Source organism: Tursiops truncatus, chromosome 12 (genome assembly GCF_011762595.2).
Source record: "Tursiops truncatus isolate mTurTru1 chromosome 12, mTurTru1.mat.Y, whole genome shotgun sequence".
NCBI lineage: Eukaryota > Metazoa > Chordata > Mammalia > Artiodactyla > Delphinidae > Tursiops > Tursiops truncatus.
Genome location: NC_047045.1, coordinates 11,831,661 through 11,847,754, shown reverse-complemented (window position 1 = coordinate 11,847,754; position 16,094 = coordinate 11,831,661). Strand labels below are relative to the sequence as shown.

At 40.4% G+C, this 16,094-nt stretch overlaps 1 protein-coding gene across 4 annotated transcripts in view; it reads left to right on the top strand.

The window, feature by feature from the left end:
• The window catches only part of COL12A1 (collagen type XII alpha 1 chain), a 114,474-nt gene that overhangs the window by 42,593 nt on the left and 55,787 nt on the right, over positions 1-16,094 (top strand). For 3 of the 4 annotated variants that reach the window (XM_073789356.1, XM_073789358.1, XM_073789359.1), the window contains exons 18-31: positions 1,152-1,301; positions 1,383-1,502; positions 1,601-1,765; positions 2,339-2,485; positions 4,728-4,867; positions 5,383-5,512; positions 7,133-7,275; positions 7,588-7,717; positions 9,548-9,688; positions 10,782-10,907; positions 13,613-13,752; positions 14,004-14,136; positions 14,236-14,262; positions 14,958-15,100. In XM_073789356.1, the coding sequence (XP_073645457.1) occupies positions 1,152-1,301; positions 1,383-1,502; positions 1,601-1,765; positions 2,339-2,485; positions 4,728-4,867; positions 5,383-5,512; positions 7,133-7,275; positions 7,588-7,717; positions 9,548-9,688; positions 10,782-10,907; positions 13,613-13,752; positions 14,004-14,136; positions 14,236-14,262; positions 14,958-15,100 (1,835 nt within the window). The remainder of the gene's footprint in view (positions 1-1,151; positions 1,302-1,382; positions 1,503-1,600; positions 1,766-2,338; positions 2,486-4,727; positions 4,868-5,382; positions 5,513-7,132; positions 7,276-7,587; positions 7,718-9,547; positions 9,689-10,781; positions 10,908-13,612; positions 13,753-14,003; positions 14,137-14,235; positions 14,263-14,957; positions 15,101-16,094) is intronic. The other variant, XM_073789357.1, reaches the window with a different exon arrangement.

Genomic DNA, 16,094 nt, shown 5'->3' with positions numbered 1-16,094 from the left:
TGATGGAGCGTCCAATCTGCAGTGACGCCTTTGGACTGTGATGGGCATCACTGAATCTTTCTCAGCGAGTTTTTTGTTGTTGTTTTGTAATATAAAGATCAGATGCTAACATGGCAAGAAGTTGAAACATTTGTAGCTGGTAACGTAAGCTCCTAGAAAAGAAAGCGTTTGAAAACATGGATGTGGGTAAAAGAAGGGAAAGGGTCAACTCTTGCTGTTTTGCATTAATGTTCAATTGCTTCTCGTATGATGATGTTAATTAACTGACTTATATTTTTATTTTGTAGCTTGTGCACTGAGGATATTGGGATAATTCTCTCTTTCCAAAGCACCCTAGCTTTGTATCAGTGTTTGTGCCTGTGGTGTCTGTAGCTCTCAATCTGTATACCTGTTTGTATCTTTTTTCTAGATTGTCTTCCTTCTCTCTTGATTTTTTAAATGTGCAGACCTCACCAGCTGTATCTACCTGATAGTTATACAGAGTAGATGATTCAGTTAAATAATTAAAAACTAAATAATAGCTATCAGACTTTTAAACACTATATCTTTACTTCAAAAAGTTCTAATTTTAAGAGTTATATGCCTAATCCTTCATAATATATGTAATACTGGGGGCTTTAATTAATTTAAAAGATATTATTGGCTCACTGAAACTTTTTCTAGCTTACACGTTTTAACAGTTCATCTCATACTTGTCCGCTAATGACCGCTGAATATTTAGAAAAATGCAACATCCAATCTAGATCACATTAAAAGTTTTATTAAAATTATTATTGTCTTATCGTTAGGTGGCTCTACATTCCCACTTATATATTTTACCTTTTGGGTTTGTGAGCTCGTTCAAATTTACGATGACGGTTTAATCCTCCGTGTTCTATGATTGCGGCTAGAAATATAGCCAAAGATGAAGGAAAGATTTTCCACTGAAATAATTACTGGAGGGATGGATGGTTCCTGTGACTCTTATTTGAGGTTAATAAATCGTATGGACATGTTTTCAAAGCCTTCAACTCCAAATTACATCGCTGAGCCACAGAACTGAGGCAGTTAGGCGACACTGAGCCCCCAGGGGGTGGCAGAGGCGTGGCTAGGAAGTAACCCGACGAAGAATGTGCTCCTTACTCTGTGCTGTCTCACGATTGCTGTGTCAGGGATGGAGTGTCTCACCAGGGCTGAAGCAGACATCGTGCTGCTGGTGGATGGGTCGTGGAGCATCGGCCGGGCGAATTTTAGAACCGTGAGGAGCTTCATCTCCCGTATCGTGGAAGTCTTTGAGATTGGCCCCAAAAGAGTACAGATTGGTAGGTGTGACAACATTGAAGGCATTTAGACGTCTCCATCGTGCTCTTTTATACATGCTAATGCCAATGGTGTCCTTTTAGCCCTTGCTCAGTATAGCGGGGACCCCAGAACAGAGTGGCAGTTAAATGCTCACAAAGACAAGAAGAGCTTGTTGCAGGCTGTGGCAAACCTACCTTACAAAGGAGGCAATACCCTCACAGGTGAGTCAGATGCTCCAGCGAGCTGTCAGCTCTCGCTTTCGGTCAAAGCTTGTGGCTGAAAAATGATGTGACTGATTCTCTTTTAACAATCCCACTAGGCATGGCTTTGAATTTCATTCGCCAGCAGAGCTTCAAGACTCAAGCTGGCATGAGGCCTCGAGCTCGAAAAATCGGCGTTCTCATCACTGACGGAAAATCACAAGATGACGTTGAGGCACCTTCAAAAAAACTGAAGGATGAGGGCGTGGAACTGTTTGCTGTTGGTAAGCATTGACGAGAATTGCCACGCCCCCAGAGGTGACAGATGTGCCGAGGGTATTTTTGTAGTTAAAGATATTTTCTGAAGCATGAAAAAACAAACAGACACACTTGCCCTATCACATCATTTATCAAAATAATGTACCAGGAAGTTCATTCATGTTTTTCTTTTCTCCTTGTAATGGGATGAAACTACATGGCTTCTTGGAAGAGAGTAATGAATCAAGAGGACAAATGTACTATTAATAGGATTCAGGAAAATTCTTGTTTGGTTTTCCACAGCACCATGTTTATTTTTGATATCCGTTATTTCACTTTCCAGAAAAAACACTGGAGAGACACTTTTTGGTGGGGAATCAGTGCCAGAAGCATTTAGAAGAAGCTAAACAAAACAGCCTTTAGTTTATATTATTTTTTGTTTCTATTTTATATATGGAATCATTTTATTATTCAGGAAAATCATATATACATTCTAGTTAACATCGAGTATATAAGGGTAGCCCATGAAATATTTGCTTTGTTCCATGAATTTTTTTCTGAGACGTGCTTTTAATTTGTATATATCCATTTTTCCCAAGGTATTAAGAATGCTGATGAAGTTGAGTTAAAGATGATTGCGACAGATCCCGATGATACCCACGCATACAATGTGGCGGATTTTGAGTCCCTCTCCAGGATCGTGGATGACCTCATCGTCAACTTGTGTAACAGCGTCAAAGGTCCAGGTAAGGTTAGCCCAGGGTTTCTCACCCTCAGCACTATTGGTATTTTGGTCCAGATAATTCTTTTTAGGATGGAGGAAGTGGATTCCTTTGTGCGTTGTGAGATGTTTAGCAGCATCTCTGGACTCTTCCCGCTGGATACCAGTAGCATCCCCTGAGTCATGACAGCTAAAAATATCTTCAGAATTTGCCAAATGTCTGCTGGGGAGAATACTGCCTCCAGCTGAGAATCGTTGATTTAGTCCCTGATGTTTTTTCTGATGGCATCAAACTGTACATGACTTCTAGCTTATCTGAGGATACATTTTGTTTATATGTGCCTGCACCACACACACACACACACACACACACACACACACACACACACACACACGTGAGATTGGGGAAGAAATAGAGATGCTTTCTTTCCTGGTGTATATCTATTCTCTGGTAAAGCATCTTCACTCTACGTAACTATTAAATGGTTGTTCCCAGACTTTTATTTTCTAAGGTTTGCTGCCTTTTGTTTTGGATTAGAAATGGAAGAGGGGTCTTATATATGATTTGCTTTGCCCCAACTACAGATGATCACATTTGATACTTTGCACTTGTAACCTCTAAATATAAAGACAAATTATAATTTTAGAATTTGGACTTTTGGAGAGGATATCATCTCTCTTTACCACTGAAGAAACAGATTTAGAGAAATTCAATTACTTACTCAAGGCCAAATGGGTAAAGACATTTTGAGAGGTCCTTGAAAAAAGGTAGCTACTGATAAGGAATTAAGATTTAGAAATAAAATTATGGAAGTGAATTTTTAGTGACAAAGAGTGGTGTAAAATGACTACTATCTGTGTAAATCATAGGGCAGAACATGGTAAGCACCAAATTGAAGGTTTTTGGAAAACGAATGATAAAAACTATGGTTCTTATTATATGAGAAAAATTTCTTTTAAATACATGTAGATTCTGGTAAAGATTGTCTTTCACTAATTTATTCTGGTTTTGGAAAGTTGGAATGAGTTTAATAAATAAAGTGGTAGAAATGTTTCACGTGCTTTGGATACTGAGGATACATTTATTTGAATGTTCCTTCTTGAATTTCTCTCTCCAAAATTTTGCAGATTTTCTTTTTGGATTTTGAACAATAGACTGCCTTTTCCCAGGAGAAACAGACCAGCCAGGAATCAAGAATTTGTAGGCATCTGGCTCTGGATTAGCTGAGAGAGTTGTGGTTTTATTTAGTTGGAGAGAATTTTGAGTGGGGATGAAAACATCTTTTATCTCTTTTTCTTTCTTTTTTTCTACATCAGCTACGTAATAGTTGCATTCATTTAGTTTCCCAGACAGTAAAATTGCTTGATAATTTTGTAGGCTTGATTATGACCCAAGTGCAGTAAAGGTTAGGATACTAAGAATGGAAATTCTTTTTCTCAGCTTTGGCTTACAAAGAAAGTAGAAAGAGTTTATATGAGAATGATTTGCCGTGCTCACAGAGTCACTGCATTAGTTCTCGTATAATTATTATTTGGAACATCTTTCTAACGGTCCTAATACTTCTATTTTCATTGACATGTATTCCAAATATTTTTCTATATCAGTCATTTCACCTATACTTATGAACAGAGAATACAATCACAGGCAGTAGGATATTCCCGAATTTTAGAAGACTTGCTGGTTTCTCCTGTCTTCTGAGTGAGAAAGTGGTTAACTTCTCGTACCACCGAATTAGATCTTGTAAAGGAACTAAACGTGAATAAGAAGGCAATTCTGTCTTCACAGAGTATAACTTATAGTTATGGAGATACGACGTGCATATAAATAGTCAATATGATAATGAGGGCAGTGAACTTGGGTGGTGCCAAGAGTGATAAAGGCAGTGGAGCTGTCAGGACTCAGGGTGTCATTTACTGGGATATGTACAAGGTTAGAGACCAGAGCAAGTATACAAGGCTAAGTCAGAGGTTTTGAGTCTAGGTGACTGATAAACTGTGGTGCTTTCAGGAAGAGGGGGAGCAACTTTTCATGAAAAATAATGAGCTCAGGTTTGAATTTCCTGAGGCTGAAGAACCCTTTGGCCACCCATTCAGAGAGGACTTAGGAGTATTGGGCCTCTAAGCTGATTTACCGTAACTTCTTAGTATGTGATAGAATACATGCAAAAGCCTGAAATATGGAGAGGAATACCATTTCAACCAAATTTAAATGTCATCACCTTGCTATAATAATGAAAAAAGTGTATGTATTTCATTTCCTCGTGTAGGTGACTTGGAAGCACCTTCCAACCTAGTTATTTCTGAGCAGACCCATCGATCTATGAGAGTGAGCTGGACACCTCCTTCTGACAGTGTGGATAGGTATAAGGTGGAATACTACCCAGTTTCTGGAGGGAAACGGCAAGAAGTGAGTAGATAGCCCACTCCTTCCTGGTCCTGAGATTGGGTCCTCCTCCTTAGGGCTCTGAGAGGAACGCTGGGGGGATGTAGGGGGCAGAACTGGGTCCAAGATGACGCTCTCCATTTCTTGCTAGGCAAGCGCTTCCATTTGGGCTTAATTAGAGGGAAAGAGCTTTGCTTAATTTCTTATGGTTTTTTAATTAAGTATTTTTAATTAAGGATTAAGAGGATGCTTAATTTATCCATGAGTTTATATTAGAATCATCAAGTAGGGAGGGAACATTGAAGACCTTCTAGTTTTACCCACTAATTTTACAAATAAGGAAACAACAGCTGGGAGAATAAACTGTATGAATTGTCCAAGGTCTCATGGGAATCTGGTGGTTTCCAAAAACAAAAGACAACGGTCTCATTAAAATATAATTTCTAAGCTCATTGTAGTTAACTACTTCACAATCATAGGAGAAAAGAGGGACGTGATGGTAACATAAGTTGTTATTCTTTTAAAAATTTTTCCCCTAGTTTTATGTGAGCCGATTGGAAAGTAGCGCAGTACTGAAAGATCTGAAGCCTGAAACTGAGTATGTTGTTAACGTGTATTCTGTGGTAGAAGATGAATACAGTGAACCTCTGAAGGGCACAGAAAAAACCCGTAAGTCAGATTTTAAAAAAAATCTTATCATTGTTTTATTTTTTAAGTTAAAGAGGTGACAGCCCTCGTGGGATTTTTTTTGTGTTCTTTTTTAAAAAATTTTTATCGAAATGTAGTTGATGTACAGTGTTGTGTTAGTTTCAGGTACACAGCAAAGTGATTCAGTTATGCGTATACATTCCTTTTTAGATTGTTTTCCCTTATAGGTTATTACAAGATATTGAGTAGAGTTCCCTGTGCTATACAGTAGGTCCTTGTTGGTTATCTATATTATATATAGTAGTGTGTATATGTTAACCCCAAACTCCTGATTTCTCTGTCCCCCCTACCCCGGTCCTCTTTGGTAACCATAAGTTTGTTTTCTACATCTGTGAGTCTATTTGTCTTTCGTAAGTAAGTTCATTTGTACCGTGTGGGACTTCTGTCAGCCTTCCAAATCATTCCTTTATTCGATATCCATTCAACACATATTTACTGAATGCGCACTTCGTGCAGGTCCTCAATAAATACTCTGTGGTTTTCTCCTTTTACTGGCTGCTTCTGCCATCATGGGACCTGGCTGGGTAGTCATGGTCTGAGATATCTTAGAGGGAAAAGTACCTTTAACAGTTATCCACTTCTTAAGGGAAGATACCATGTGGGGAGTGGGACTCAGATTACCTGGAAGAGCAGCTTGCAGGAGTGACCAGCTCAGTTCTTCCTGCAGGCAGTGAGAGCTCCCCCTTTTTTTTTTTTTACTGACTTTTGGACTCTGGCCTTTACTGGAGAAGCTCTAATGGCTTTGGCTTTGAGTAGAGCTTTGGGGAGCGATGTTCCTCACTCCTATTCCTGGTAGGGTTTCTGAAGCCATATGAAAATACTCTTTCCTTCATGGTTGGGCTCCAGGAAGAGGGGAGGCCTCTTACAAGAGGCAGGAGTGAGCGTCACTGAATCGCCTCTACTCACTGCTCAGTCCCTTAGGTCTTTATCTCTTCTCTTATTTCCCTTTATTTTAGACCATCAGAGATGGGAAATAATGTATTTCATAATGGACAGGATTAATCTGCTAATTCCTTAAAACTTTAAACTCAATCTTAGGACAAAAAATAGAAAGCTGTGTAGGTGTTAAGTGGAGAGAAGGCAGTAAGCCTTTTACTCTGCCTCATGGGCTAATCTTCTTTCTGAAGAATCCCCTAAGTTCCACTTATTAACAGATGACACCCTCATTTAAAATGTTTTAAAAAGAAAAATGAAATGAAATATTATGTTGGCTTTTTATGTATGAAATTTTATGGTTGAAGAATGAAAATGGTCAACTTACAGATGTTCTGGAAAAAGAGATTGAAATCTCAGGAAGTTGGTTTCTGTTTTGGCTTCCACATGAACTCACTAGAATGCCATTTTACACTTAAACTTCTTTGCTCTATGAAATAGTTATCACATGCAGTCCTAGTATGAGGTGGCGATAAACAATGAGATCGGGTTTTTGCGGGGAGAGGAAAGGGTCATATTAACTCTCATTGATTTCTCACAGCAACCTATTTTCTATTTAGCATATACAAATATCAATAAGTAGGAAACGACTGAAAAATGAGCAGACTGACAAGAGCTAGACTGGTGTCTTCTTTTACATTCCAACAGTGCCGGTGCCCGTGGTCAGCCTGACCATTTACGACATTGGCTCGACCACCATGCACGTGAAGTGGCAGCCAGTGGAGGGCGCCACTGGCTACGCCTTGTCCTACGAACCCATCAACGCCACAGAGCCGACCAAACCCAAAGAGGTGGGAGGCGTTTGTTTCTTTATTGTTGGGTCTTCCTGGGACTTCACGGTTGCAGAGTCCCCATTAAGGGGCAGTTACTCACGAACTCATTTATAACTTTACACCCCAAACAGAAAAACACAAGATTAGATTTGTGACCTGTGACGAATCTTAAAAAAACATCAGCATGAGAAAGGAAATGCAGGGCAGAGAAATGAAAAATCAAAGTTGTGTGAAAATCTAGCAGTCACAGATTGGTGTAATTGTCCATCCGCTGTTAGTGGAAACGTTTAATTGGAATGTGTTGTCTCCCCTCGGCATGTCGATCGGCAGATGCGCATGGAACCGACAGTGACCGATGTGCAGCTGAGTGACCTCTTCCCCAATACTGAGTACGCGGTCACGGTCCAGGCCGCCCTTCACGACCTCACCAGCGACCCCTTCACTGCGAGGGAGGTCACCTGTAAGACGTCGCCAGTTCTTCTTCCCTTATTGCTGTGAATACAACACGCTCTTTAGGCGTCTTCTTTCACCCGCTCGTGCTAACGATAATTTTGATAATTTGTGTGTCAGTTGCAGGGTTATTACTTATGGCAATCTAATTTGAGAATTAAGGTTATTTCTGGACTTATGGCAGCATCTTAAATTGATTGTAAGATTCACATTTATTTTCCCATATTTTGAGATGTATCTTACAGTCAATGGTGTCTTACCATTGCGCTTGGTGAGGTGTCAATCAGGGAATAGAACAAGAAATAACGATGCATCTTACAATCCATATTGTTACAGATCCATGAAATATTGTATATGGCATTGGTGAGAAGGGAATGTCGGGTGAGTGTAGTTTTGCAGGAAGATACTAGGTTTAAGATCAAGATGTTCTAAGTTCTTGTTGAAGTAGAAACTATGGCACACATGAATGTCTGTTTCTGTTAAGTAAATGAACTCAATCCCCAAACATACTGATCATCTACGACACTCCAGTCCTGTGCTTAGGTGTTGGCAATGTACTGATAAAAATGTAGGGCAGCGTGGAGGACCCGGACCCTTTCGTGGTTTGCACTTCTCTTGTGTGTATTGTTCAGCCCCTTTTGTGTTTCTGGTTTGCCTCACTAGCACTTAGGTGCTTTTTCTTGAAAAGTGACAGTGATTGCTCTTAGGATCCTGGCCTTACCCAGCCAGTAGTTTTGTTTCGTGCTTCTCGAGGTGGGCGTGCTGGGATTCTAAGTATGTCTTGGCTTAAATTTGGTGAGTCTCAGAACACATTTCGAAGGAAATTAAGAAGTTGGAAGAAACGTTCAAGGGGGAACGGTGTTGAGACAGAAGCATGATGAGGCAGAAAAGAGAAACCCCGCAAGGTGGAGCAGGATACAGTCACTGACAACAAATAATCATCTTTCATATGTCGGATCCTGTCTGGAGCTGGTGGTTTGCGGCAGTGGGTCGACGGCAGGTGGAGAGAGCAGGGAGCGGCTGAAAGACGAATGCGGCCATGGATTTAGATGTGGGGCTAGACTGCTGCAGTAGGGGAGGAGAGGGTACAGAGAGGGGCTGAGAGATGAAAACGTTGAAGGGATGGAGGTGCAGAAACATGGAAGTGGAGACAGAGATTCAGGAAGAGAGGTTTACAGACTTGAAAGGAGAGACAAAGGAAGTGGGTTAAAGAGGCAGCTCGAGAGAGTGAGATGTGTCTCATAGAACAAGAGAAAATCTCTCCATTAGTTATCCTCCTGGTCCTTTGTAAGGTAAAGCTTTGTTTGACTTGGTGAAAATTTATGATTTGGATTTTCTTCTCACCGTTTGGGCTCCTGTGGGTTTTCTTGTAAGCTTATTGGTTGCTTAATTTCGTCTCATCTTCATGCTTCACTCTTGTAACCATTTGTTTTTCTATCACGTTCTTCAGGAAGCGTGACTCATTTTGATTTCTATCTTAACCAACTTAAATATCTGATAAAGACACATGAGCTGTACATATATGGTGAATTATGATTTATTATAGCTGAGCAGCAAGTAAGAGCTTATTTAAATAGAGCGGGAGAAAGTTAACATATAAATGAGAAGTTAGAGTTGTGATAAAAATTTAAATTTATCCTGTTTTTAAAAAGCCTCCTTAAGAGGAATCCAGCTGTACCTGGTAGAATCAAAGTGCTTTTATCATCATAGCCAATTTGTTTAGTTACTTTGCTGCACACCTTTAAGTTTTCTCCAAACAACTTCTTGAAAGCTTGTGTGGATGCTTTAGAGCTTTTTGGCTGAGAACCACATCTGGCCCCAATTTCTCATGCATTTGCAGTGCCTTTGCCCAGTCCTCGAGATCTGAAACTCAGAGATGTGACTCACAGCACCATGAACGTCTTATGGGAACCTGCACCTGGAAAAGTGCGTAAATACATTGTTCGCTACAAAACACCGGAAGAGGATGCCAAAGAGGTAGGTTGAGATTAGAAGGGGTTTAGAAATATTTGTTTAGTCCTAGTAGGTTTAACAGAAGCATCTAAACAAGTATTATGCGTTTTGAATACTTGTCACTTTATGAACATAGTGTTGGAAACGTTATATATTTATAGAGCACTATTTGAATATTGGTAATATATTGGACTGTCTTGCATTTAGTTTGGAAATGTTTTGCTGTGTGATATTAATCCTAAAAACATCATCCCTTTGTAGATAAAGAGTTATAGAGTCTAGATGGCATTTCGCTCTCCTGCAGATGCTTCAAATGGTGCTCTGCATTCTACGAATTACTAAAACATGTCATAATAATGTTTCTAAAAATGAAAGCTAGCAAGGGGATGCAGGAAAGAAGAGGGGGAGTTTGTCAGGGAATGGGAAGATAGGACACTTGAGCAGGACAGAGAGAAAGTAGGAACATGATGTCAGAGGATTGTCCCTCTGGCTTCGGGCATGTTTGAGATGATGCTGAGATGGAGAGCTATTTCCAGGACAACCTGCTTCAAAGTGGAAGCAAACTGAGGCGCTTCACCAGCGAATGGGTTTAGAACGTATGTTTGCCTGAAGGGGCATTAATGTGAGAATCTCAGAGGCGTTTTTGGAAGCTAGAAGTGGTTTCTCTAAGCACCCAGTTACAGACTGTGCAGGTCATTTGGATTGTACACAAGCTAATTTATACCTGTGCACACACTCATTTCATTCTGGGTTTCAACGTCAAAAGCAGTGCAATGACCAGTGGGTCTAATCAGCTAATGCACAGGAGAATTTTTCCGAAATGAATCGCGCAGTGATACAAAGGGAGACGGGGAAGTGGGGGAAATGATTAGGTTGTTTGAATTCCTAGGCAGTCATCATTTACCAGACCCTAGTGCCAGATACAGCTCAGTACATACATTTTTTCCACTTTGGAAACATTTTAAATGATCTCCAATTCCTGGACTCTTATGCAAATTGGAAAACACTGCTGTTTTTTGTACCACAATTCTTATGCTCTTGTGCTGAGAGAGATAGCCAACAACAGAGGGATGTCAAAATTAAACTCTGTAAAAATAGTTCCACTGCTCTATTGTAGGTAGAGGTGGACAGGTCATGGGCCAGCACACCTCTTAAAGACCTCTTCTCACAAACCCGGTACACAGTCAGCGTGTCTGCGGTGTATGATGAAGGGGAGTCTCCCCCAGCGACTGCTCAGGAAACCACCCGTGAGTTGGTTTACGCTTTATGGATAATTGGAAGACAACACTGCATGCACGTGTCGCCGAACTATCTGGATTATTTCATTTCTTTAAAAAAAATTTTTTTCATTGGTGTATAGTTGATTGGCAATGTTGTGTTAGTTTCAGGTGTACAGCAAAGTGATTCAGTTATACACACACACGCACATGTATGTACGTATTGCTTTTCAGATTCTTTTCCCTTATAGGTTATTACAAAATACTGAGTATAGTTCTCTGTGCATTTCTTAATGTTATTTTTGCCAGAATTTAATAACGTTTGGGTTCATAGATTTCTTCCCATCTTCTATCTCTATGTCCATTCCTTTTATGATAATTTCTTTCCTATTATTCTACCAGCCACTGTCACTAATTCATCTTCCAGATACTTAACCAGGGTGTGTGTGTGTGTGTGTGTGTGTGTGTGTGTGTAAGGGGGTGGGGAGAAAGCATATTGGACGTTTTCTCTGGAAAGCATGCATTAGTTATCAATTTTTTTTGAGATCTTACTATATGTAAAGTGCTATCAGGGCTAACAAAATATAAGCATCTTTGCTCTCAGTAGTATTCCATTGTGAAGATAAAAAGTAACAATACATGGGATCATGTAAGGAAGGTGAGGTACATGGCACTCAGAGGAAGGGGAGATTCCACAGTGGGAAGGTGGAAGAATACAGGGCACCTGCAGGGGCCCCATCTTCCCTGCTCCATTCTGGGCCACCTCAAGGGATGTCGCTTTCTCTCCTTCTCATGCTGCTTCCATAGCATTTAACCCAATTCTTATTGCCTGTTGGTCTTTTCCTATCTATTCTACTTCCCCCTGGCCCCTTCCTCATGAAGGCACAAACATATTTATTTTGCTCCATTTTGAGTCTCTAGTTTCTCACTCAGTGCTCAGCACAGCATTTCCTAATTAAATGGTGGTTAAGAAATTGAGGTCTAGAGCCAGCAGGGTTCCCAAGAAATATAATGGGAGCCACAGAGGTAACTCAAACTTTTCTAGAAAATAGAAAAGGTAAGGAGAAAAATGAATTTTAATAATGTGTTTTATTCAGCCCAGTGTATCTAAAATGTTAGCATTTCAACATTTTTCAGTATACTAATTATTTATATTTCACATTTGTTTTGGTAGTAATTTTTTTGCAATCCGGTGTGTCTTAATTTACACTTTTCGCACATCTCAATTCAGATGCCACATTTCAAATGCTCAATAGCTACATGTGGCTGGTGGCTCCCATGGTGGACAGCACAGGGAGTCTAGAGAATTTAAATGACTTGCCCAGCCTCACCCAGGAAGCTAGTGGTGAGGGATCAGTGCTATAGTCCAGAACTTTACTTCCTATCCAGCAACTCCCTCACCAGAGGCTCAGGAGCTTCTCCTTCAGTGCCCAGCTGGTCTATACATGATCAAGGCATCTTGTCAAATTTCACAGCCTCCTCCTTAACTTCAGACAGTATCCACTTCTGCTCTTTTCTTACCATGTGAAATCTCTTAGCAACTTTAATAACCTTCTTGGCATCAGTTCTTTCCTGGAAGGGTAGTGGCTAGAGATGAAAATTTGTCCGTATGAGCAGGCTGACAGATGTTCATAAATACAGCAGGAATTTAAAGGGAAGTAAAGGAACAATAAAGGGCAGAAAAAGTCAGGAAGAAAGCCTAGTCAAAGCCTGTCATTTAATATATACTAAATTAATACTATAGGGAGGGTGGGAGGGAGGGAGACGCAAGAGGGAAGAGATATGGGAACATATGTATATGTATAACTGATTCACTTTGTTATAAAGCAGAAACTAACACACCATTGTAAAGTAATTATACCCCAATAAAGATGTTAAAAAAAAAAAAAAAATAAATTAATACTTGTTTTTAATCCTTAGGATTTCCTAAGAACTTTTAGATACATCCAAAGTGCACGCTTAATGGTCGGTTTGTTTTGCAGTTGTGCTTGTGAAAGTGGTATTATCTCAATGGGCCTTTTCATTGTAACTATTGGAAACAAATTTTTGGTGGCTCTGGCTTTTGTGTAGTTGGCTTTGGTTACCAGGAGATAGAGAAATAATTGACAATGAAAGCTCAGAAGTGGTGTCAGACGTTCCAAATTGCTTGTGCTGCAAACCAGCTGCAGTGCCTGGTCAACAGAAGGGCTCTTAGTTGGGATTTCAGCCATCATCAGCACTGCAGGGCTGGTCCTGTCTCTGAATAGAGTTGATACAGTCAGCTTCACATTGTGTGTAAGGTTAGTGATCTGCAGGAAAAGCTTATGCGTGGATTACTTAGATCATAAGATTTCATGGGCCATGAAGGTCCATGAAGTCTCTGATATTATGGGCTAAAGTTTGTGCTTCTGTACTGCTGTGCAAAAGAGTCCAGGGTTTTCCTTAGATTCTCAAAAAGTGGGAGGGACAAAACGATGAAGAACCACCGTGTTAGAACAGTATGACTAAACGGTACCTTTAAAAAAAAATCACCATTTTAACAGACGGGAAGTAGTCTGTTACAGCCATAAAATGCTTGCAGTTTTCAGGGCTCTCTCTCATATTTACTTTCAAATGGACTGAATTGGTTAGATACTTGGTTCTAAGCAAGGTTGTCAGCCAGTTTTCCCATGTCCGTTAAAAACAGAACAAGGCAGTTTTATTATATTAAGTTTGGGGATCACATCGAAAAACAGTCCTGCCTTTTCTCGTGACAGGCACTGTGCCAGCCCCAGCAAACCTACAGATTACTGAAGTAACACCAGAGAGCTTCAGAGGGACTTGGGATCACGGAGCTTCGGATGTGTCTCTCTACAGAATCACCTGGGCACCTTCCGGAAGCACAGATAAGATGGAGGTAGTGTTAACTCTTTTTTGCTCTCTCTCTTTTTTGAGATCACATTTCATTATAGGGACTCTTGTTTGAAATGTGTATTACCTCTGTTGACTGAAAAGCATCCTTCCCTACTAGTGGCTTTTGAGCTCATGGCGTGCCTCAAAGCAGGAGGAGTATCTGGCTAAATGATGTCAACCAACTGCCATGGAGTGCATGATGTAGCCGGTGACTTAACCTTGTGTGGGTTTGTTGTTTCTTCCTCTTTCCCTAAGACCATCCTAAATGGAGATGAGAATACTTTGGTGTTTGAAAACCTGAACCCGAACACTCTCTATGAAGTTTCTATTACTGCCATTTATCCCGATGAGTCAGAAAGCGATGACCTGACTGGCAGCGAGCGCACAAGTAGGTGTTCAGCCTTCAGTAGGACATTGTTATCTTAAAATGAACAGAATAGAGCTATGCCTATATTCGTAATATTTCCCCATATTCTGTTTTTTGTAGTGCGTTTGATACCCTTAACAACACAAGGTAAGAATTTAATTTGCTGATTGTACGGATGACCAAATAATGAATGAATGAATGAAAAATAACACAAAATCCATTGCAAACAGGCCTTCTGCTTTTAAATCGTAAGGTGTTGATTGGGGCTTCTTTTAAACAGGTCTTTCTCAAAAATCTTTGCTCTTTGCTACTATTTGTTGAGGAGTCATTTGAGAGTCAATGACCATCATTTACCGTCAGGTCAAATTTAGTTCTAAACCTAGGGGCAAGACGGGAATAAAGACACAGACCTACTAGAGAATGGACTTGAGGATATGGGGAGGGGGAAGGGTAAGCTGGGATGAAGTGAGAGAGTGGCATGGACATATATACACTACCAAACATAAAACAGATAGCTAGTGGGAAGCAGCCACACAGCACAGGGAGATCAGCTCGGTGCTTTGTGACCACCTAGAGGGGTGGGGTAGGGAAGGTGGGAGGGAGGGAGATGCAAGAGGGAGGAGACATGGGGATATATGTATAGTATAGCTGATTCACTTTGTTATAAAGCAGAAACTAACACACCACTGTAAAGCAATTATACTCCAATAGAGATGTTAAAAAAAATTTTAGTTCTAAGCCTAGAAGTATACAGCTCTCTTGATTTCCTGGGGAACAGTGCATATTTGTGGGAGGGGCATTCTCCAGTGTGTTTACTCTGTTTCTCAACAATCCTTTTTCAGCTCCAAAAAGTGGCCCACGGAACCTTCAGGTGTACAATGCAACTTCTAACAGCTTGACTGTTAAGTGGGATCCTGCTAGCGGTCGTGTGCAGAAATACAGAATCACCTATCAGCCTTCCGCAGGGGAAGGCAATGAACAAACGGTAATTCATTTTGAAAAAACGTGACTTGGATAAGTTCTACCCTCTCCGTCTCAAAGCCCTCTCACTCCCAGTGTTTAGTTAGTCACACTTACTGTTTTGAGAGTTGCAAGATTTACTGTATTGCATGGAATTTTTTGGCTTCATCCCTGATGGAGCCTCACAGCATCAGGCATGTGCTTCCATGCATTCATGTTTTCCTTAAAAACTATTAGGCACGGGTCATCCATGAAAATAGCTAGATTTCTGACTCTATTTGTATTTTCATTTCTTACATCTCTAACTTGATCAAGTGTTGAGAGTTCGCTAAACTTCCATTATTCTAATTTTTCTGTTTTTTGCATGTCATAAGGTATCTTCTAGATCTGATGTTTCTACATCTGGGTATCTGTTCAACCTAACCTATACTATTTATCACTTTTACATTTATCCAAATGGAGGTTCCTGAGAAGGACTGTAGGACTACTGTAAACTCGGCTTTCATCTTCTTTTTCTTCCCAGCCTTCCCCTATTTAACAAGAACCCTTGTCCATTTACCTTGCTTACTTTAGTTGTCTGTCTTTGAACCTTCTTCAGCTTTGTTGTATGAGATGTGTGATCAGAGCTGCACACATTACCCTGAGTCAGGAAGCAGCATGATTTTTACACAGATAGGGCGATGCTTTCTGATTTATTTCAAATACCTCTTTTGGTGAGGTCTAGCATTCTGTTGACTGTTGGGGGCTGTGATTTTTCCTCATGTTGCCTTAGAGAGAGTGAGTTATTAACTTTTAATTGTCTGACTCTCTGAGCTCCAGCAAATGGGTCATACCTCTTCCCAGTTCAGAGGTGTTAGCAGAGGTAGATGCTGGCAGTGGTTAAAGGTCTCTGAACCTGCGCGGGAAGTGGGTTTAGCTGAACTAATGCTCTCGTGAGCTGCTGTGTTGAGGTTTCCATAGATCTAGACTTAGGTAGTGTGATACATTTGGATTAAGAATTTCATATAGTTTATCAATAG